A 24,378-nucleotide genomic window follows, 5' to 3' on the forward strand; every position below is an offset into this window, starting at 1 on the left:
AAAAAAGTCGGCAGATTTCGTAGCAACACTGCTCCTCTGTGTTCTGTGCTGTGTGTAACTGGCACCCCTCCCTCAGCACCTGTTCTCACCCTCTTGCTCACACAGTTCTCCAAATATAGAGGCAATGCATGCTTGCTTCAAGCTGTTAATTTGTCACTCCCAGTTGAAGTCTACTTTAAAAGTGATACATAAAACAAAAGAGAATTAAATATATATTTACACAAACATGTACAATCAAACCTTTTTATAATAGAAGTTCGCTAGCTTAATGCTAAGATGCTAACATGCCAACGCCATCGTCAGGCTAAAGCAAATTCAAATATGTTATGGGAATTATAAAGCTTTTAATACCTGCTACTTAAACACACATGTATAAAATTTGTGTAAAACTTACCTCTAGTTGCGTATTATTTTTGGTTTGCGAACGGTCTATGTATGGACAAACGGAAGGATCTATGTTGTGCTGCATGAAGATCTTTGACTATATAACGCTTGGCTACAAGCTGAAGACTAGTTTACTCCACAGCGTAAGGCGGAAATCTGTTGTAGGAAGAAGCTCCGCCTCCACCTCCTCAATCATCCAATCACAAATATAATAGCGTTTGTGATTGACGTGGTTAAAAAAAAAAAGTCCGGAAAACATTTTATTTTCGTCCCAAAAAATGCTATTTACCCTATTTTTGTTATTTATTGAATTGTAGCGTCTCTTTACTTAAAACAACGAACAGTTCTGTGGGAACTATTACTGGAGAGCAGTTGAGGACCTTTTCTGCCTCTCCTTATTGCTCTTAATTACACTGCATCTTTTTCAGTAGACCTCAGTGGTGTAGACCTTGTAGCTCAACGTGGTCCTGCACTGTAGGCGTGTAATTCTAAATTTGGGACTTGCCTGTATACTGTAATAATATCCCATGCCAAACCATATCTTACTATGTAGTATGTAAGGAGCATTTTACTTCCATCCTGAACACATTTTCATGCTGCCCGCTGCATTGTGTGAACCATCATATTAGCTCTTCACTGTGCACTCTGTGCCCTCGAAGGAAATCTAACTGGATTGCAGACCAGATGAAAAAGCTCATCAAACCCCGGGGAGGAGCGCGAGAGGGACGCGGCCTCGTCACGGCCGCCGGCAGCGTGGACAACCTAGCCGACGGAGCCCAATTTACATCAGACACACCTCGGCGTGGTGAGGGCCGCACACCCCAATGCTCTGTCTGCCTTTCGCAAGGATGTTCTAACACGCTTGCCCCCATCAAGTGCGGCCACGGGCATGCATAGACATCACCTCATGACTAGCAAGTGAGCTTGACACCCATTGCACTCCTTCTTAAATCTTCCCTCGTGTGGTTGCAAGGATTTGCAGGACTTCATTTTCCCTTTATGCATTCTGACTTTGTAATCTATTTGCAGAGATTTTAAATGAAAATCTGCAGGCAGCATTTAAGTGTATTATTGTCACTGTTCCGATGGAAAGGACTACTACACACATAATTTCCTCTGCTCTGCAAACACTTGCCTGCTCATCACTTCTCACTCGTTTTGTGTGCAATATTGAAAGATTACCGGTACTCCATATCCAAACACTTCTTCCTACGATCGTATGGCGACCAGTTCAGGGTGCCCCTCGCCTCTCGCCCAGAGTCAGCTGGGCTAGGGACCAGCATGTCCGCGACCCTGGTGAGGATATGCGGTATGGAAAATGGATGAATGTATGTAGTTGGGAAGAGGAGCAACACAAATATACATTAAAAAAACATTTCTTAAGGAATGAAATTATTATATTTAATGGTAAAGTCTAATTGATTTAATCGGGGACAGGCAACAAATACTATTTTTTTTTTTTCCTGTGTTCAAGTTAGTTTAACTGAATCTTTTAGATTGTATTTTTAAAATATTTAATCAGATGAATGTGCAGGACACTTTGATTAATAAAAAATTTTTTTACAGTTAATTTGATTGTTTTTATTGTACAATTATACAGGTACATTTCCCCGGGACGCAAATGACACGATCCGGTTTATTTTTTTAATTTCTGCATCAAAAGAATGCCACTTGTTTATAGTCACAGTGAGAACTCTCCTACCTGTAAGAATAATAGCATGATCAACTTTATCCAAAACGGCCCCAGTTGCAAACTTGCAATTAACGCAGTGAGCAAAGAGGGTCCCTTAAGGCTCTAATGGCAGTGGTTAAGTCTCTTTGATAAGCTGAGAAGGAGTCTTTGTATAAATAAACCTCCATTGAGATCAGTCTTCAATTTATTATTAGCTTCTGCTTTAATCTTTACCTCCTCAACCGTGTGTACAATTGACTTCTTATATGAATTAATGCAGCGCTATCAAAAGGCAATCGTATTCTTCATTGAATTGCACTGATTACTCATTGGATTGTCTGAGAGGAGTAAAAGTTGAATGACACAGGGTGGTTTTGATCCATAAAAAAATATCAAAATGTCTAACATGACTAAAAGATCAAAAGAGAAACCTATTGTAAATAAAGGGTTAAATAAAAACTCAAACTCACGTTTGGCTGGGAGCGTATCTGGGTAGCTCAGCAGTCACTGTTCCGGAGGTTTAGCAGCGGGGGTCTACAGAGGCTAGGGAGATGGATCTTCATCCCCAAGGCCCGCGGTTACTGAGCCGTATGCCCGAACAAAGAAAGGGCAAAGGGGGGAGCGGTGGCCGAGGCCAGCCCGTGGCTGGCTAGTTGCCAGCCAGAACACGAAGAGATGGAAAACAAATGAGAGAAAAAAACAAGAGCAAAGAGTTGAAGAGTTAAATGTGAGTGCGAATGGTTGTTTGTTCCTATGTGCCCTGCGATTGGACGGCGACCAGTTCGAAGATAGCTGGGATAGGCTCCAGCAGCCCGCGACCCTAGTGAGGATAAATGGAACGGAAGATGAATGAAAGTACTGTACTACCAGTATAGTGACCATCACTGCAAAAATGTGTTTATAGATATTGTGACAACTTACCAGTTAATTCTGATGCATTGCTATTTATTCAAATGTTACAGTGCGTTATAAACACAAAAAATAAAGAGCAACCTCTCTGACAGCGGAAATCAAAACTGAGCATTATTATCTTTGAAAAGTGAAATTTTCAGACAGACTGTTAGGAAAACACGCATTTAACTGTGATTTCAAAACAATGGTAGTCATATACCTGTAGAGCATATTATATACTGTAAATAAAAAATGTTTATTTTTCCTATGTGAAACTTACAGGACACCCTGTATATAATTATGATAGTAATACTAAGAATAATGGTGACAGCAGCACCCGAGTTACTAATATGTAATATTGAGGTGTGTTTGCGTAAATATGCAGAGGGGAAAGAGGCGACAGCAGCTGGGTGCATCATGGGAAATCACCCATGGGTCTCAGCATAAAGTAGCATAACTAAGGCATGATTTACACAATGGTGAGGACGTCTTACTGCAGCCTTGTAGAAAGAATTTGGAATATTGCAGCCTGATTGTGACAAATGCAGCCATTTTATATTTCTAAGACCGGCTGTGCCTTTTGCGGAAAATTCATACGATTTATATTATATGGGTGTATGAATATGTAATACTGTATGTCCTGATAGATTAGGGAAATTGCATAATCTACGCTCTAGGCCAAGGGTGTCAAACTCATTGGTTGGTGAAAATTATATAAATGCATAATCACATTGGGATGCCGTCAAACTGAAGAAGGAGTCCTATCGGGCCTTTTTGGCCTGTGGGACTCCTGAGGCAGCTGATGGGTACTGGCTGGCCAAGCAGAATGCAGCTTTGGTGGTCGCTGAAGCAAAAACTTGGGCATGGGAGGAGTTCGGTGAGGACATGGAGAAAGACTTACGGACGGCTTCGAGGAAATTCTGGTCCACCATCCGGCGTCTCAGGAGGGGGAAGCAGTGCACCAACACTGTGTAGAGTGGGGATGGGGCGCTGCTGACCTCGACTCAGGACGTTGTGAGTTGGTGGGGAGAATACTTCGAAGACCTCCTCAATTCCACTGACATGCCTTCCCATGAGGATGCAGAGTCTGGGTTAAATGGGGCGGGGTCACAGAGGTTGTTCAAAAGCTCCTCGGTGGCAAGGCCCCGGGGGTGGATGAGATTCGCCCAAAGTTCCTAAAGGCTCTGGATGTTGTGGGGCTGTCCTGGTTGACACGCCTCTGCAACATCGCGTGGACATCGGGGACAGTGCCTCTGGATTGGCAGACTTCTTAAAACCTTTTTAAGAAGGGGGACCATCTATACCCTCGGCAGGGTCCTCCCTGCATGGGAGTTTGCCCAACCAGTCTACATGTATTTTGTGGACTTGGAGAAGGCATTCGACTGTGTCCGTCGTGGAGTCCTTTGGGGGGTGCTTTGGGAGTATGGGGTACCGAACCCCCTGATACGGGTTGTTTGGTCTCTGTACGACCGGTGTCAGTTTGGTCCACATTGGCGGCAGTAAGTTGGACTCGTTTCCGGTGAGGGTTGGACTGCGCCAAGGCTGCCCTTTGTCACTGATTCTGTTCATCACTATTGGTCTGTTGTGGTAAAGAAGGAGCTAAGCTGAAAGGTGAAGCTCTCAATTTACTGGTCGATCTACGTTCCTACCCTCACCTATGGTCACGAGCTGTGGGTCGTGACCGAAAGAACAAGATCCCGGGTACGTACCACCGGGAGGAGACCCTGGGGACGACCCAGGACATGCTGGAGAGACTACGTCTTTCGGCTGGCCTGGGAACGCCTCGGGATCCCCCCGGAAGACCCGACCTCGGATAAGCGGTAGAAAATGGATGGATGGATGGATAATCACATTGTCATATTATTACATATAGTATACAGTAATCCCTCATTTATCGCTGGGTTCACAGTCCAGAAACCCTCTCTCAGATGAAAATCCACGAAGTAGTGACCATGTGTGTATATATATATATATATATATAATTATTTTTTTTTTGTATTTTATTATTATTTTTTAAATATTTTAAAGCTTTATGCCTAATACCAATACATAATATGCATGGGATGTGGAAGTATTATTTTTGTCCACTTGGGTTCCCCATTTCCACACTGGAGTACCTGTGACTTTGAATGTGTGTAGCACAGTCAGTGAATGAGAGTGTAGAGTTGGCTAGCTGTTAACTGGCTGGTGAGCGATGCGGCATCCCTTGTGGCTGTGCAGCTAGTGTTTAAATGCGCTTGTTACGTGTTTATTTTGTTACTGTTTTTTCAATTAAGTGATTGAAAGTGCACCAGCAGTTGTCTGTCTTTGGCGCCCTGTGGAGGGGTTACAATTCGTTCTAACCAGTGGTGGTAGGTTATCTTAAATTAGCGAATGATGTTTACTTTTATAGACCGTAAACAGTCGTGTTAACTAGTTCTGCTTTGCAATTTGTCTTTGTTTTTTAAGTGTGAAATGATCCTAAACTTTGGGCACTCTGTCTCTTATGCAGTCTTTTCTCCTGGCTCGTGCTGATTGCTACGTCAGTCTGCAGTAACATTCGTCAGTATGGAAAAATGATCACTGCAAAATCTCACAATGTAGTTAAATATACACTATATTAACATCGATACACGATGTACCATTAAAATTCTGCGATACACTGAGACCATAAAGTTCATAACATGGCAGTGGACGACAGCACATCAGCGTTTCCCAAACATTTTGAGCCAAAACAGATATTTTACATTTGACAAAATGTCACAGTACACACCAAGACAGAAATCTCATAAAAAGTGGATACACAGGTTACGGGAATTGCCATCTAATAGAAAAGCATTTCATTGTTCTGTCTGTCACTATATATATATATATATATATATATATATATAAATAGATGAACAAAGATACATTATTTGTAGTGAATAAATCATTTTCATCCATCCATCCATTTTCCAAGCCGCTTATCCTCACAAGGGTCGCGGGAGTGCTGGAGCCTATCCCAGCTATCTTTGGGCAGGAGGTGGGGTACACTCTGAACTGGTTGCCAGCCAATCTCAGGGCACATTTAAACAAACAACCATTCACACCTACGGGCAATTTAGAGTCTTCAGTCAACCTAACATGCATGTTTTTGGGATGTGGGAGGAAACCGGAGTACTCTGAGAAAACCCACGCAGGCATGGGGAGAAAATGCAAACTCCACACATGCGGGGCCGGGATTTGAACCCCAGTCCTCAGAACTGTGAGGCAGACGCTCTAAGCAGTCGGCCGCCATTTTCGGACCAATGAAACAAAATTTAATAATTTTCCATGGCACATCTGATCTCACTGCAAATGTGCCATGGTTGGGCATCACTGGTCTATAAAATTGCCCATTTGTTATTATGAACTGTATACATACAGTATTATTAACAACAAACAATTAGAAATCAGAAGTCCGAGAATATCGGGAACTATTGTCTATCTACTGTATGTCAAGAAGGCTTTTCAAAATTGTGGTACAGATCATCTGCCAAAATAAAAAGAACAAATCCACTTAGCAAGAAACATGAAATAGACACACTTGGTGTAAACCGCTGTAGTGGGCCACACAAATTAATGTGGTGGGTCAGAGCTGACTCCCCCGCCTTGAGTTTGACACCAGTGCCTCAGGCTATATTTTGTCATTGGATTATACGTTTATAAAAACCTCAATAACGTACAATCACTGCAGTTCATTCAAGATCAATTTGTTTTATGCATTATATATAAAGAGTATATTTGTAATAAGGATTTTTGTATTCCTCGCATTTTGCAGATCCTTCCAGTGCTCCAGGTTCCCCATGTCCCTTGAGAAAAGCTCCACTCCACACAGAGCCGGAGATTTCTTCTCCCACTAATCTGGTCCCACGCAGCGGCTCTAGGGGTCGTCGTAAACTGGGATCCCGTCACGGTTGGGGTTTGACCCGAGTTTGCGCCGGAACTTCTCAATCCTTCAGTCCAGGCGACCAAAAGACCCCGCCTTGCCGCCGCCTTCTCTCCGGTCAGAACACCTCCACGGTCTTCTGGGAGCGAGACAGCGATGAAACTAGTGCTCCCCAGCAGGAGGCGGAGGCCAAACAGAGTAGTCAGGGGACCCCCGAGGAGGAGACAAGCGGAGGTATGGAGGAGGAGGGCAACAACGACACAAGATGAAGCTAATAGGCGATGAAGTCGGATATGATGCAATATTAGTCTTCTCTTTCTTGTAGATCATCAACTTTCCAGCAATGACCTCTTAGAAAGAATTTAATCATGGACTTGACTCCCTTTATTTGTATTTAACAATTGCTTTGACATATTTCTGAAAGGTTTACTCTATAAATGCACATTTGTCACAGTATTTTGAATACTAATACTAACTGATGACCTTTTTATGTACTTTGCCCTCCCCAAAACTGGTATTATTTTTCATCAACATAAATATAAATAAATATATACAACACTGATTGATTTAACAAAGTGTTGACTATGGTGGTTGGTTGGAGTTGACAGTGGACAAGTGGTTAGCACATCTGCCTCACAGTTCTGAGTTTGAGGGGTCAAATCCAGGCTCTGGCCTTCCTGCGTAGAGATTGCACGTTCTCCCTGAGCTTTCATGGGTTTTCTTCAGGTACTGCAGGTTCCTCCCACATTCCCCAAAAATGCATGTTGGGTATATTGAAAACTCTGAATTGTGCATTGGTGAGTGCTTGTTTTCTCCATATGCGCCCTGCGACTGATTGCCGACCAGTCCAGGGTGTTCACCGCCGCTCACCTAAATTCAGCTGGGAAAGGCCCAAGTTCACCTGTGACCTGAATGAGGTTAAGTAACATAGAAAATGGATGGATAGTTTGCAGTGGTGTAGAACTGTACTGCATCATACTGCAGGCTGTTCCCAATATTTTGGTTATCACATTTAGCTAATTGGTTGACGCAAAATGCAGTGCTATTGTTCACCACTACGAACTAAAACAAGTCGTCATTAGATCACAGAGTAGACACCCAAAAAAATCATAGTATTTTCATGGAAGTAAGTATTTAAAGTGGAATCCTATTATTTTCTAAGCCTTTTGGAATTCCTTTTCCTGTTCCAAGTGGCATCCTGGTCGTTGAGCACCTGTGCATTAATTAAGTGTCTCGTACCGTAGCTAAGCAGTGAAAGAAGCGTTCAAGTGAAGTAGACAAGTGCACTTAAGCAGCACCACGCTCGCACTGCGTCATCTCGTCTGCAATAAACCTTTATAGGATTATCTCAAATGTCCCGGCCGCTGCCGCTGATTGATCTGTTCCGAGTTGGCTCACTTCAAGGTAAAAAGGGGACGCTTATTAGAGCCCAGGTGCTTGCTCATCATGTGGAATATTAACTCGGAAACAAGGAGAAATTAAGCTCTGTGAAAGTGACGCATCGAATAAAGGTTGCGCCACTTTATTTAAGTGTCTAGGCGGGCTTCAAAGGAAGAAACATCTCCTCATCTCCTTTTGCAGCCTTATCTTTTTGCTGCATGAGTGCGCAGTTGGATCAACAGGGAGAAACCTGGGCCATCTGGCTCACATGAGGTTCATTTTAGGGCTCCTGTAAAGTCAGTCAGCAGTCTCATGCTAAATGATCTAATGACTCACTTGCACCAAATGGTTCGGGTGCAGAGCTGCCACTCAAAGACAGATGAGGGAGGGGGCAGTGGGGCCATTAGGGAACTGTACATGGCAGGGGGCTCTTACAAAAGAGGGACAGCTTACAAGAAACCTTTTCTCAGTCTTCATCTGTCATTCACTCTGGGCTTTGTTTCGAGTTTGAGACAACACAAGCAGAGCAAAAACTGTGTGACGCATTTGCAGTATTGCAATTTAAAATTCCTCGTCGTGTGTCGAGAAGCTCCTCTCGACCGCAGGCTGTTGTGAGGAGGAGGAAGGGAGATGATCAGTTTTCACTTTGACCTTTGTTCATTCAGCCAAAGCTCTTCGCTGAAGCAAGAAGATGAGAGCGAAATCATCCCAAAAAGCCCAGGAGAAAGCAAATCAAGTAAAAAAAAAAGAAAAAAAGAGTGGTTAGATACCATTGTTGCTACGTGATTCCTAAAGCAACGAATGATGGATGTGCGCCCCGGTTGACAACGCAGTGCAGATCTGAAGACGCGGTGCCGCTTGCTTCATTACTGAGAACCTGCGGGCTGTAACATGATTGGCCAACATCACTTTTCCAACCAAACTTCTCCATTTTTTTGGTCCTCCTCATTATTTCCCTCTACCCTCTTAGCCCCAGTCCTTTCCTGAGCCATCACATTTGAATGACCGTGTCTCACTAAAGTGCCTCCGCTGAGCAAAAACCTCACTTGGCCACTTAGCCCGCTAACTGAGCAGGCTAGGCATCATAAATACTGAGAACCGCACTGGATGTTTGTTAAGTCGGGCGTGTCCTTGCAGTCTGGCTCGTTCTTTTGTATCAGCACCATAGAATGACAATAAAGGCTTTCTATTCTATTCTAGTCATAAAAACATTATGGGACTGGACTGCGGATTGATCAAAACGTTTTCATTCAAAGTTTGTTGTCTTTGCCACTGTATGGGAGCAGGACAGAAGAGAGATGCTCTTGCATGGAGAGGTGGCAAGCTAAATTAGATTTTGCTCGAGGCAGCAGGAGGAAGGTCGGAGGGAAAACAACAAGTGATCCCGTGACCTCTCCCTCTTCACAAAACTGTCACAATCCCGCAGCTCTAACCAGGCTTTTACTCAATGAGGTGAGCTTGTGCATCCATAACTTCTTCCTCTCTCACCCCGTCTCCATCCTGCGCACCCCCGCCACCACCACACCCTCCCTCCCTCCTTCCTCTCCCCGAGTGTATTAACGGGCTTGGACGCACTCAGTAAAAAGCTGATTTATTCCCTCTGAGGTATCGATCGTTTTTTGCATTAAAGATTATAATTCATTACCTCGCCCCCTTTTAATACATTAAACACTCAAAATAAAAATAAAACAGCCCCTCCTTCCACCACTTCCACCTAGACTCACCGCATCCCAAGGGTACGGGAAAACACTCACGTTGAGATGTCCTGCTTGTTGTGCTGTAACGCCGATGTCCCCCTGAGAAGCACTCACACAAAAGTATCCATGTAAAGACGATGACTATAGATGCTTTATTTTGTCACATATAACAATGACAAGTGATACAGTAAGTGCTTTTGAGCTGTACCTGAGGAGCAGTGGGCAGCTACCAAGGTACCAGATCCAGTTCTTGACTGCACATCTTGGCAGCTGGTGAGAAATAAAATTTACATCAAACAGGCCAGTGGTTCTCAAACAGTTTTCACCAAGTATCTCCTGAAAAAATAACGACGCACCACCATAATGACCAACATTAAATTAAAGAGAGTAATTATGCTCAAGTTTCAAAGTCAAAAAGGAGGTAAAAGGTACTGTAACATTATGCACACTGCACTTAAATATAGGAAAAATGAAGAACTGTACTTAAATAATACAATTAAAATGTATTGCACATTAGTTAAGTCACCATTTGTACTTACTTAAATGTTTGAAACAAACGGTTCTAAATTAGATTAAATACAACTGAAGTTTAACAAATGTACTGTTCTGGGATTTGAAACAGTTTAAAATAGAATGTTTTACTATACTTCTTTACATTGTGTTGTCATCCAAGAAGGTTGAAAAAAATAACTATCCCGTTTGGACAAAGTAAGGAGGAGAAATTACAGATAATCTGTTTTTAAATGTTGGGAGAAAAACTAAAAATGTGTCCAAAAAATAAATACCCAAGTCCAGATAGATGAAACAGCTACTTAAGTGCAGAGTTCCCATCACAGGAAACAACAACAGAACTTGGCATGTGGCTGTTCAAAGCAAATTTTATTCGAAAGGAGACTGAGGGCAGTGGAAAAATGGACCACTGCAGCAAAGCGAAACTTTGGCGTTTAATACTGCAGCGTCCAGAGCTGGGGCACACCAACAAGGTAATCTGTCGCCGTAATCTGGCGGAGAAAATGGATGGATGGGTTGGGAGAGTGACACAGTCACTGCTAATTTACCAAGTCACTCTCCTTTTTGTTGTTGTTGTTGTTGTTGTATGCTCTGGTCCACAGTAGGTCTCGAACCTGCAAGTCCTACGACAAACATATTGAGTATCGTCACCCTAAGGAACACTAAAGCTTGCCTGCAGCAGATCTGTGTGTTGCTTACGCGCTGTCTGCCAGTGCACTCGCCCTGTGTAGGAAAGTCAGGATTTAAGAAGCACCATGTGTCCTCTATTGATTTTGGCCCAAATGGTCGAACCAATTCCCCCGCAACAAAATAAGGTTGCTCCTCCCCCCGTCCCATGACCAGGACAGATTGACTTTAGAGGACTTGAAGCGCAATCTCTCAGATGTTTACCTCTTTGGAGTGTCACTCCCTCGTCATCTGTCCTTCTCCCCTTCTCCCCTTCCATTAAAGGACTCTTCCACCTCCAAACTCCACTCATCCCCCGCACACTTTACCTTCCTCCCCAGTCGGCTCTCTTTCCCACTGACAGGCTTTCAGACAGTAAATCAGACACATTGATCCAGCCCAGCCCAAGTGTCCTGGATTCTGCTAAAAAGCCATTTTCATTTCACAAGCAGTTTACTGGCCGGGGCAACCCCACCTCCTCCCACATAAACAAACATCACTCTTGTCCCCCCCATCACCCTCTCATCCATACACATTAACCATCACACCCTCAAGTCTCATCCTCATCCTCGCCAGGGTAACGCTGCCATTTTCTCATATGTTCGCACAAAATACTCTAGTTCATTCATTCATCCATCCATTTTCCGTACCGCTTATCCTCAGTAGGGATGCGGGCGTGCTGGAGCATATCCCAGGTGGCTCTGGGCAAGAGGCGGGGTGCACCCTGAACTAGTCACCAGCCAATTGCAGGGCGCATATAAACAAACAACCATTCACACCTACGGACTATTTAAAGTCCTCAATTAACCTACCATGCATGTTTTGGAGATGTGGCAGGAAACCGGAGTGCCCGGAGAAAACCCACGCAGGCACGGGGAAAACTCCACACAGGCGAGGCGGGATTTGAACACGGCTCCTCAGTACTCCGAGGAGATGTGCTAACCAGTCGTCCACCGTGCTGGCCCGAAATAGTTCACTGTTAAAAAAATCATGAGGTACACTTACCCTGCACAGAGCCTAAAGGCAAAATGACCCCAAAATGTTAGAAACAGCTTAGAGTGCAGTGCACTATTGCACCACTGCAACCTACAACCATTATGGTAAACAGATAAATTAGCAATGACTGTGTCAATCAAAACTATTGATATATACTTGTAGCGGACAAGCACGCCGCAACTTTGAGACGTCACAGAGACTCGTGACCGCCTGACAACCCCCACTCCACGCTGCCCTGCTGTGAGACGGCGACGAGGACAATGCCCGGTGTTCGTCAAGTGGACCTTAACCTTCAAAAGATCCCCAAATGGTTGGGGAAGACTATGTGGTTAATATCCACCAATGCGCGTGAGGCTCCACCCACTGGCGTTGAGAGGAACTGCAAGCAGAACTTGTGGACGTTAACGGAACATAAAATGTCAGTTTGTACACCTTGCAAACTGTAGAAATATTCCAAATGTATGCCTTGGTGTCTGTGTCCCCATTCTCACTTTGACAGGTTTGTCTGCAAGATTATGAAAGCTGTTCAAGATTTGAAATCAAGCAGTACGAAATGTTGTATTGAACAATTAAGCAACCCACCAAAGTTTAAATAATAATTCTATGCGTGAGAGTACAAAGTTGGGAGTGTTTGAGATTAATATTATTTTAAAACCAATTTACTCAAATTTGTAGACAAGATTCCGGCCGGTGGGCGTGGCTTTCTCCAAGTCGGCACTCCCTCTTCCTACGCCCCGCCCCTGGGGTATTTAAAACTCTAAACTCACACCTGGTTTTTCTTCAACCGAACCTGCCTCGTTTCTGCCTGAGGTCCGGAGGAAGACCACCCCCAAAGACCAGCTGATCTGCGTTTGTGAGTCGACACTGCAATCCTTACTATGATGTACAACATCAGTGCGTAATAATTGTGGGGAAATTACTCGCTTCATACGAAATCCCAACTTTGCCTTCTCTTGCTCTCACTCAACGCATTAAACGCTCACACGCTCACTTATTGTAGCCTAGCGACCACACACGATGTCCTCTTTTCCATTTTCGTACGCCTTATTTTCTTTCTTTCGTTTACCCTCAGTGTTATTTTCTTTTTGTAGCTTGTAGTTGTAGTTGTGTGTTTCATTAAATATACCATAAAATTCCACTCGTGGTCGTATTTTGTGTGTGTTCTGAATTTGAGTAAACCTCTGTAACCTTGGACTCAAAATAGAGAGAGTGTAGCAACCTACAGATTATGAGACTGATTTAAAAAGGTTTGTTGTCATTTCGCCTAAAGTTAAACTTGAAAAATTTGACGTGGTGCCCTTTTCGAGACATTAGTTTGATTTTTAACAATTAAAACAAAATTACGATAAACCGGAAGTAACGCAAACGCCGTTCCCGGCATATTACTTTATCCTAAATTAATTACAATTCTTATTTCATACATAATCGTTACATACTAATGATACTTTATTTTAGAGAAGGCATTTTTTAAAATTATTTGATTCAGCTCTTGTATTGGATCTCATTACATGGAGCATGTGTACCTAATGTTGTGGCCAGTGAGTGGTCGAAACATAACCTAATATGAGGAGCCGTTAGGCACATTATTCAGGATTAGGATCAGATTTACTATTCACATGTCAAAATCTATTCTATCTATTCTATCTATCTATCTATCTATCTATCTATCTATCTATCTATCTATCTATCTATCTAAAAATAAATCTCCCAAGGGGAAAAAATGCTTTCACAAGCATGTATGAGAACTTTTGAGATTGATGTGTGAAAGGATTTGAGTATATTTCAGAATGCATTTGAATACGGCGTGAGAATGGATGTGACATATGTTTATGCGAGCTTATTTGACCAATATGTGTGCACAACATCAGAATCAGAATCATCTTTATTGCCAAGTATGTCAAAAACACACAAGGAATTTGTCTCCGGTAGTTGGAGCCACTCTAGGATGACAACAGACAGTCGATTGACAGAGAACACTTTTGAGACATAAAGACATAAAAAAAACAGTCACTGAGCAATAAAAGGTTGCCAGTAATGTGGTAATGCTGGTACAATTTTTTCTTTTCTTTCTGACAACTGTGCAAGAAGATGCAGAGTCCTCTAGCAATTAGAGCAGTTTGAAATGACTAATAGAACAATAGTCCAGTGCAATGACCATTGTGCAAAGAGCGGCAAGACTTCAGCAAATGTATGCAGTTTAAAGTGACTAGTAGTGCGATCATCTGGGACAATGTCGATTGTGCAAATGTTACAGATGTTACTCAGGCATATGAGTGGCCAGTATTGGTCAACAACAGATATGCAAATAGTGCAGCGTGGCGAGACTACTACAGTGAGTGCACGAGTAATGTATAATTGGCCCGACAGAAATGTGACAACAAACTCAAGGCAAAAAATTGTCAACATGTTTTAATGGAATTGTAAGTTAACTGTTTAAGAAGTTAATGGCAAGAGGGAAGAAGCTGTTGGAATGTCTGCTAGTTTTACTTTGCATTGTTTGGTAGCGCCTACCTGAGGGAAGGAGCTGGAAGAGGTGGTGACCAAGATGTGGAGTGTCCAAGAGGATTTTTCATGCTCTTGTCTTAGTTCTGGCAGCATGCAAGTCCTCAAGGGTGGGTAGGGTGGTAACGACAATCTTTTCAGCAGTTTTGATTGTCCGTTGCAGTCGGAATTTATCTTTTTTGTAGCAGCACCAAAACAGACTGTGATGGAAGGACACAGGACTAATTCGATGACTGCTGTGTAGAACTGCCTCAACAGCTCCTGTGGCAGGCCGTGCCTTTTTGAGGATGGAGTTGATGTTGATCTCCCACTTCAGGTCCTGAGAGACCCATGAATGCAAAGGTCTTTACACAAGGCAGTTGGACAGCGTGAGGGGCAGCCGTGGCAAAGGATGCCTCCAGAAGTCCACGTTCATCTCTACAGTCTTGAGCGTGTTCAGCTCCAGGTTGTGTCGGCAACACCACAGCTCCAGCCGCTCCACTTTCTGTCGATACGCAGACTCGTCACCGTCTTTGATGAGGCCAACAACTGTGGTGTCGTTTGCAAACTTCAGTTTTACAGCCGGGTGCGTTGAGGTGCAGTCGTTCGTGTAGAGAGAGAAGAGCAGCGGAGAGAGGACGCATCCTTGGGGCGCCCCGGTGCCGATGGCGCGCGTGGATGAGGTGGTGTCCCCCAGCCTCAACTGCTGCGTCCTGCCTGTCAGGAAGCTGTAAATCCACTGCCAGATGGCAGGCGAGACGCTGAGCTTGAGAAGCTTGTAGGAGAGGAGTTCGGGGATGATGTTGTTGAACGCAGAGCTGAAGTCCATGAACAGGATCCTCGCGTAGGTCCCTGCCCCGTCGAGGTGTTCTAGGATGAAGTGCAGACCTGTTTGCTCGGTAGGCAAACTGCAGGGGGTCCAGCAGGAGGCGTTCAAAGGACTCCATAACCACAGATGTCAGGGCGACAAGCCTGTAGTCATTCAGACCTGCGATTGCAGTGTCCTTTTCAAATCTGCAGTAGAAGTTGTTCAAGTCGTCGGCTAGTCTTTTATTGTTCTCAGCTTGGGGGGGTCGGTCGCTTGTAATTGGTTAGTGATTGTAATGCATGCCAGACTGATTTAGAGTCGTTAGCGGTAAACTGTTTTTCTAACTTTACTGCATAGTTTCTCTTTGCAATGTTAATTTGTTTATTCAGCTGGTTTTTAGCACTATTATACAGGGTCCTATCCCCACTTCGATATGCGTCCTCTTTAGCCTGGCGAAGTTGCTTAGGTTTGGAATGGAACCATGGTTTGTTGTTATTGACCGTGCAAAATGACTTTGTTGGTACACAGAAACCGATATAGGATGTGACGGTGTCCGTATATTCATACAGGCTGCAAGCTGAATGGATATTGAATTCTCTCGCGGCTGCTCTATTCCCATTTACAACCACGTAACTGATAGCCTGTAGTTTGAATTTTGCCTCGTAAGCATGTCTCTTCGCTGATGCCATTTTCGGGGGTCCTTAGCCAAACAAATGTTGTTTTGCAGCATACCGGTAGTACAGTATACCTACCGGAGGCATGGCGGAGGTAAGCATACGTACTGTACGTAGCTTTACGTAATGTTTTATAATTGGTTTATCGCTGCCAGCGTACGTAGTGTACGTATTACATCCCTATGTTGGCGGGAAATAGCCCGACAGTCAATCAAGCGGTTCTGCAACCAGTGATGCCGGTAATGCGTTACTTTTTCCGGGAAAGTAATTAGACCACAGTTACTTCTTTAAACCAACAATAGTTACTTTTGCATCATCAAAGTCTGTCACCAAATACTAATTTGTAGCTCGTGATTCGAACAAAGAGCAGTCAGTCCATCTGTGCAGAAGCATTTAACTGAGACGACGACGAGTACTTTTTAAATTTGTATTATTTATTTATTTATTTTTCCCCCCCAACAAATAGAAGAAAGCGATTGGGAAGTGACTGTTTATTACACAATGCACAGTGATGGTGTAGTACCATAAAAGTGCAAGTACCATAAAAGTGCAAAAGTCGCCACACTATTTTGTTATTTTCCTTAGTAAAATGTGTATTTGATTGTTGTTACTTTTTTATTTAGACATGAAGAGTACAGTTTTATTGGCGTGTTAAACGTGCAATGCATTGTGGGTAAATTATTCATACCAAAGTGAGCGGTCATAATTCGTTCACGGAGGGTAAGGACTGCCTCACTGAAGCACTTACAATACTTAGCTTGAACAATATTTACAATGAAAAGTGAGAACTCTCAACTTCGTCTGTGAGCTGGTTGAACGTGCTGCACGGCTGACATCACGTAGTAAGAAAAAAAAGTTTTCTCACTCTTCGCGTCAAAATTACTGTGGTGGGAGCAATGGTTTGTGTGTCACTCACTTTCACGTTTACGTACATGTACACACACACACACACACACACACACACAGAGTTGCCTTCATGGAACACAATCGGCAGTGTACTGTGAATGGTGTGCTTGTTTACGTTTAGGTACATACTGTATTGTGTTGGCATGTCAAGTCTGCGCTAAGTTGCTCATTTAATGTGGCTTCAACTACACTAATATTTAAGTTATTGGTTCATGTTGATGACATCGTTCTGTAACTTGTGTGGTGCACTATTACAACTACAATATAGTCAACATAATGGTACAATGATTAGTTACATTTTAATCATTTGCTTTAATTTGATCTATGTCCGTCGAAATACACATTTAAGTGACTGCCCGCAGTCTGTGGCGCAAGCTGGATCAAGGGCACCACTAAATATACACAACGGCAGGCGCACTTGCTTTTCTATTGATGGACTTCAAGATATGTGTTCAGTCATAAGTATCGTATTTTGATGAAATTACTTTAACTGGTTGTTTGCTTCTATGTGTCCTGAGATTGGCTGGCGACCATTTCAGGGTGTACCCCGCCTCTCGTCCAGAGTTGGCTCGGACTGGCTCCAGCACACCCAAGTGAGGATAAGCGGTACAGAAAACAGATGGATGGATGGATTTCATCAAAGTGTTGCGTGTTAGGCAAAGCGGTGTGTCTCACCGGTGACATTTCAGGTTCAAGTGTCCTATATTTTCCAAATTGATCCAGATTGATCCAGAAGACTCAGGAAAACTGCATACTCTATGATGTAACCAGCCTCATAGGTGGTTGCACACACATTCTGCGCTTACGCACACTGTGTGGGCCAGAAGTCATTATGGGAGCATCCGCATAACTTGAAAGTGCGCAAACCAGATGGGTAAAAAAAAGACATGCAAGGAAGAATATGGCCCATTGTGATTAAAAAGGCTGTCAAATATTTATTCTCGTGCACTGCACTCCTGCTTGTTTTTCCTCAACCTATAAAAGACCCTTGCTGGCTGGTTGCAACATAAAGGCCAGTCTCAATTTGCTACTTAGATCGTGTGACTATCAGGAGCAGTAAGCGTCAACGTGTGAGCGGGCGTCCGGGATAAAACACTCCCAGAGCTGCAGATTCTCGTCGAGTGGAGGTGTCGGCGAACATGCGAAAGGCCTGCTAGACCACAGTTGACAACTTGGACTGTCTTCTGCCTCTCTTCCTCTCCTAGTCTAACATCATACAGTATAGTACAACACCAATTCCTATGAAGTTGCACCGTTGTGTTAAACATAAATATAAACAGAATACAGTGATATGCAAATCATGTTCAATCTATATTTAATTGAATACACTACAAAGACAAGATATTTAAGGTTCAAACTGATAAATTTCATTGTTTTTAGCAAATAATCATTAACTTAGAATTTTATGGCTGCAACACGTTCCAAAAAAGCTGGGACAGGGTCATGTTTACCACTGTGTTACATCACCTTTTCTTTTAAAAACATTCAATAAACGTTTGGGAACTGAGGACACTAATTGTTGAAGCTTTGTAAGTGGAATTCTTTCCCATTCTTGCTTGATGTACAGCTTCAGCTGTTCAACAGTCCGGGGTCTCCGTTGTCGTATTTTACGCTTCATAATGCGCCACACATGTCTGGACTGCAGGGAGGCCAGTCTAGTACCCGCACTCTTTTACTACGAAGCCACGCTGTTGTAAAACGTGCAGAATGTGGTTTAGCATTGTCTTGCTGAAATAAGCAGGGGCGTCCATGAAAAAGACGTTGCTTGGATGGCAGCATATGTTTCTCCAAAACCTGTATGTACCTTTCAGCATTAATGGTGCCTTCACAGATGTGTAAGTTACGCATGCCATTGGCACTAACACAGCCCCATACCATCACAGATGCTGGCTTTTGAACTTTGCGTCCATACCGGTCCGGATGGTTCTTTTCCTCTTTGGCCCGGAGGACACGACGTCCACAATTTCCAAAAACAATTTTAAATGTGGACTCGTCAGACCGGCGGCACGGTGGCCGACTGGTTAGAGCGTCAGCCTCACAGTTCTGAGGACCCGGGTTCAATCCCCGGCCCCGCCTGTGTGGAGGTTGCATGTTCTCCCCGTGCCTGCGTGGGTTTTCTCCGGGCACTCCGGTTTCCTCCCACATCCCAAAAACATGCATTAATTGGAGACTCTAAATTGCCCGTAGGCATGACTGTGAGTGCGAATGGTTGTTTGTTTCTATGTGCCCTGCGATTGGCTGGCAACCAGTTCAGGGTGTACCCCGGCTCCTGCCCAATGCCAGCTGGGATAGGCTCCAGCACGCCCGCGACCCTAGTGAGGAGAAGCGGCTCAGAAAATGGATGGATGGATGGATGGATGGACTCGTCAGACCACAGAACACTTTTCCACTTTTCATCAGTCCATCTTAGATGAGCTCGGGCCCAGAGAAACTGGCGGCTTTTGCTTTGCATAGTAGAGTTTCAAGTTCCACTTACGGATGTAGCACCGAACTGTATTTACTGACATTGGTAAATACACACCCACCCACCCACACACTCGCCCGCCCGCCCATCCATCCATCCATCCATCCATCCATTTTCTACCGCTTATCCGAAGTTGGTTCGCGGGGGCAGTAGCTTTAGCAGGGACGCCCAGACTTCCCTCTCCCCAGCCACTTCATCCATCTCTTCCGGGGGGATCCCGAGGTGTTCCCAGGCCAGCCGAAAGACGTAGTCTCTCCAGCGTGTCCTGGGTCGTCCCCAGGGTCTCCTCCCGGTGGGACGTGCCCAGAACACCTCATCGGGAAGCGTCCAGTAGGCATCCGAATCAGATACCCCAGCCACCTCATCTGGCTCCACTCGATGTGGAGGAGCAGCGGCTCCCGACCCCTATGGCCCCTCCCACAGGTGGTGAGCCCATGGGAAGGGGGACCCACGTTACCCTTTCGGGCTGTGCCCGGCCAGGCCCCATGGGTGCAGGCCCGGCCACCAGGCGCTCGCCTTCGACCCCCACCTCCAGGCCTGGCTCCAGAGGGGGGCCCAGGTTGATATCACAGTGGTTAAAAATCACTGCTCTAATACATTAGTGTTCTGTGAGAGATCATCAGGTGTGCCGTGAGAAATTATCCAAGGTCACGTAATTGATCTGAAAAATATTTATTTTTTATCTTTCATTATGTCCTTCTACAAGAACAAGGGAGATTGGCACAATCCTGCCAGCTATCATCCCATCCCACTACTCTCCATCCCGTCCAAAGTTGTCACTGCCATCATCCTCCGTCAAATCCATCCCTATCTGGTATTTTAGCGCCGTCCTCAGCAAGCAGGCTTCACCCATAGTCGCTCGTGCTCCGACTGCATCCTAGTCATCAGTGTCCAGTCCCAGCAAAGAAGGGAGTATCTTCAGCCTTACGCTTACGTCGACCTCAAGGTTGCCTTTGACTAGCTGGACCAAGCAGCCTTGTGGCTTGCGCTTCAGGGCATTGGCATCCCCCTGAAATACATTAACAAACTGAAGGACCTCTCCATGGGCAGGATCCAAGCCAATGGCCAGTTGAGCGAGCCATTCTCCACATCTTCTGGCATGCACCAAAGATGTGTTGCTGCCCCAAACCTGTTCAAAGTAACGGTCGACTACTGGTTGCACTGCACTCTCCCCCACTTCCCTGACTTGGGCGTAGAGTTTCATTCCACAATTACCGACCTCACCCTCCTTGCCACTCTCATAGAGACCCTCGCTAACGTACTTGTGGTGATGGAAGAAGAAGGCTGTCCTCTTGGCCTAACCATCAGCTGGGTGAAGACAAAACTACAGTCTCTATCTGACTATCTCCCACCTCTGGCTCCAGTGCTGCTCCCCAACACCTAGGAGGTTGAGTCTGTCGACTCCTTTACCTATCTGGTCATCCTGTTAGACTGAGCCAGAGTTCTCCAGACGCCACTAACTGGCTTGCAGCGCCTTCGGCGGGCTATCAAGAGTGTGGAAGAGCCCCTAAATCCGCTCTCCAATAAAGTTCCGCCTCCTCGACTCACTGGTACTCTGTGTCTTGCACTACGGTTGGCAGTCCTGGACACTCTTCGTCGCTAACAGCCGATGCCTCGACACTTTCCAAAGGAACTTCCTCCGAAACATCCTCGGTATACGATGGCATGACTTCACCACCAACGAAGCAGTGTACACCAGGGCCGGAAGCCCTGAGGCAGTCTCAATAACAGTCAGGTGCCGTAAACTCCAACTCATTGGAGATGTCACGCTCCTCTGTAACGACACTCCAGCCATGCAGGTGATCCAGGCAGCCTCCCAACTGCCTTGTTCTGGCTGGCGACGCCCCTGGGAACGTCCCAGGCTCTCCTGGGTGTCCCAGGTCACTGCGTTCTGCACCCTGTCCACCAGGCACAAGACTGGACTTTCTATCGGGAGATGTTTGCTGCGGCCGAACTTCAGCCAGGCACTCACTAGACTAGACTAGACTAGACTTTCTATAGCAGCAACATAGAGTGACAGGCAGAACAATGAAATGCTCTTCCACTAGATGGCAGAAGGAACAATAAACCTGTGTGTCCACCATTGCCGTACATACAACAAAATAATAGCTTTGTGTTCAAACAAAGTAAATTTGTTTTTGAAATCAATATTTCAGTAATGAGTATATAGGCTTACCGCCTGTGACTTTGTTTGGTGGTGTGAGTGACATTTTTCTAATTCAAAAAGTGTGCCTTGTCTCAATAAAAGTTGGGAAACACTGATCTAATATATACCGTACTCAATTAGTCAAGTTAGAAAGGTGGGAACCGTAATTGCCTCAGTTCACAGATGCCATTGTTTACCACACATACTCACATAGATTAAAGGGTTAACTGCTGAGGTCTGTTCCTAACCAAAACAGTGACACCTACAGAAACAGTTAACCCAAGAAGGATTAAAGTGTGGAGACATACAATGTTATGAACCACTAAACACGATCTTACGAGTGTGTGCGTCCATATTTGTGTTCCTAGGAGTTTGTGTTCTGTGCCTTATTTGTTCCAATCCATTCCCTCTTCGTTGTTTAGGTGCGTTTCCTCCCCAATAGTTTGTTTAAAACTCAGAATGGACGAATTAAACTGTGTAAACTGTATTCCAAAAAAGCATTTGTACAATACACAAAACATGTATTTACCAATAGACTAACTAACTAACTAAGGTCACTAAAAATACACCTTTTGATGGAGGTAATAATTCCCCATAAAACACCAAGGTGGCTGTCAGCCATTTTTCACCACCAACAGAAGCTTGTGGAATACGACAGAACCTCAGAACCTTCCAGTCAGTTAAACAATAATTGCTCCTCACGTGCCAAGGAAAAGAGAGGAAAAGAAAGCCGCGGAGAGTCAGAGATTACGGACATGCACGACAGTGATGAAAATTGGTGGTGGGATAATGAGACTCGTTTTCTTTTTATCCTCCCATCCTGTCGCTCTGTCTCGTGCTCATTATTTAGATTGACTGGTTGGAGATTAGCTTCACAGTCTGCTGCTTATTAAAAAAAACAGAGTCCCCTTAGATGAGTTCATCAGGCTCTCCATCCCGCTTCTCCCTTCATCTTCCCGCCGGCTTTGCATCCTTTCAGCCCTTCCTTTTTTCCTTCCTCTCAGTTTGAACTACATCCTCCCTCCCTCCTCCATCTGTTTATTTTTCCACTCTGCTGTAATGTTGGAAAAAAGGGGAAATGAGGAAGAAGAAGAAGAAGCACAGGTTCAGACAGGGAGAACAATCAAAGAGCTCAAAATCCCTTTGAGACAAATGAAGCTTTTACAGAAAAAAAAGGCTTTTCTTACACAACGTCCCCTTGGTAGTCTTTATATTGTTATTTTTGTATTCATATGCGAGCGCCTCACCCTGAGACAGAACACCTCTGTGGGCCTGAGCCACCAGATTGCATTGTTTGGATCAATAAGTATGCTTGTTGGCGGAAGGTAGTGGCGAAGCAGCTGCCCGCTGAACACTCATCATGTGTCACATCCTGCGGCAAACAATGAAACGCTGGTACAGATGTACGGCGGGGAAGCAGAGCGCATTTGGCATTAAAACACAATCAAGACAAAAAAAAAAGATCAAAAGGATAAAAATAATAATTGTAGTAGTAGTAGTAATAAAATACTCCTCCTGATGCTATTACTACCACTACTACAACTACGACACAACATACTAATACTTCTACTACTAATAATAATAATAGCAATGTGGGCACTTGGATAATAATAATAATGGATAATAAGATAATAATACTTCCTCAGCAACAGACCTCAAAATGTCTGGATGTGAAATAACACCTCCTCCACTTTCATCCTGAAAATGGGGACACCACAGGGGTGTGTTTTCAGTCCCCTCCTCTCCTCCCTTTCTACATATGACTGCTCTCCCATTCAGCCCAACGATAGCATCGTCAAATTTGATGACGACACCACCTTTGTGGGACTTATCAGGGAAAATGACCAGTCAGTTTACAGGGAGGAGGTCCGGCATCTCAGGCAATGGCGTGAAATCAACAACCTAGACCTGAATACAGCCAAGACGAAGGAGATGATCACAGACTTCAGCGAATCCAAAAGAACTGAGCACATCGTCCTCTTCTCGGCTGAGAGGGAGGAAAACTTCAAGTTCCTCGTAGTCCACATTTCGGCAAACCTCACCTGGTCGACCAACATCTCCCATCAGGTGAGGAAAGCATGTCAAAGACTGTACTTCCTCAGGAAGCTCAGGTCCCCCAACACCTGTTGAAAAACCATTATAGATCCACCATGGAGAGTCTCCTGACCTACTGCTGCACAAGTTGGTTCAGCGGCTGTACTGCGACTCTACGGGAGGGACCTGCAACAGGTGGTGAAAGCAGCAGAGTGGATGTACAGTACCCACCTGCAGGGACACCTACCAACACTGGCAGACTACTGCAGAAAGCCAGTAGAATCATAAAGGATCACTCCCACGCCAGACACACATTTTATGTCCCCCCTTTCCTCCACAGGACATGGAAGTCTAGAACCACAAGGCTTAAAAACAGATTCTATCAACAAGCCCCCGAAGTAAGGACTAAGGCTATACCCCCCTTCACACGTAAGTGCAATATAATAAACAAGGACTGTGCAATAGTGTCTGATTCCAAATCTGTGCAATAGCCAAATGTAAATAATCACCTTACTACCATGTCATAATGTGGTCATTCTCCCAAATCTAACAATTGTATGTTCTGAACCATATGTGTGTTTTTCGATAATTGTGTGTTTATGTCTGTTTCTTTTTATGTCAACGCTGCAAATTGTGAGTTGTTTGACTGATTTTCATTGTTCCTGTGACAATAAAGATATATTCGATTCTATATTAACAATAACAGAAACAACAATAACTTTTGTGAAATATTTCAACATAAACTATATCAAATAGAATGAAATGATAAAACAAACATTAGTG

At 44.3% G+C, this 24,378-nt stretch overlaps 1 protein-coding gene and 1 long non-coding RNA gene across 4 annotated transcripts in view; one reads left to right on the plus strand and one right to left on the minus strand.

The window, feature by feature from the left end:
* Window positions 1-7,395, plus strand: part of ccdc88b (coiled-coil domain containing 88B) — a 62,982-nt gene extending 55,587 nt beyond the window's left edge. For 2 of the 3 annotated variants that reach the window (XM_061787753.1, XM_061787754.1), the window contains 2 exons: window positions 1,044-1,189; window positions 6,726-7,395. In XM_061787753.1, coding sequence (XP_061643737.1) covers window positions 1,044-1,189; window positions 6,726-7,102 — 523 coding nt within the window. In that variant the 3' untranslated portion in view covers window positions 7,103-7,395. Of the gene's footprint in view, window positions 1-1,043; window positions 1,303-6,725 lie in introns of all 3 variants that reach the window. The other variant, XM_061787755.1, reaches the window with a different exon arrangement.
* Window positions 1,311-13,144, minus strand: LOC133484739 (uncharacterized). Its single transcript, XR_009790480.1, has 5 exons — window positions 11,899-13,144; window positions 10,119-10,180; window positions 9,968-10,009; window positions 2,527-2,705; window positions 1,311-1,677 (listed from the first exon to the last, which is right to left on the minus strand). It is a non-coding gene; the product is annotated as an uncharacterized LOC133484739 (long non-coding RNA).
* Window positions 13,145-24,378: the final 11,234 nt, after the last annotated feature.

The sequence above is a fragment of the Phyllopteryx taeniolatus genome, chromosome 10 (genome assembly GCF_024500385.1).
Source record: "Phyllopteryx taeniolatus isolate TA_2022b chromosome 10, UOR_Ptae_1.2, whole genome shotgun sequence".
NCBI classification, from domain to species: Eukaryota; Metazoa; Chordata; class Actinopteri; order Syngnathiformes; family Syngnathidae; genus Phyllopteryx; species Phyllopteryx taeniolatus.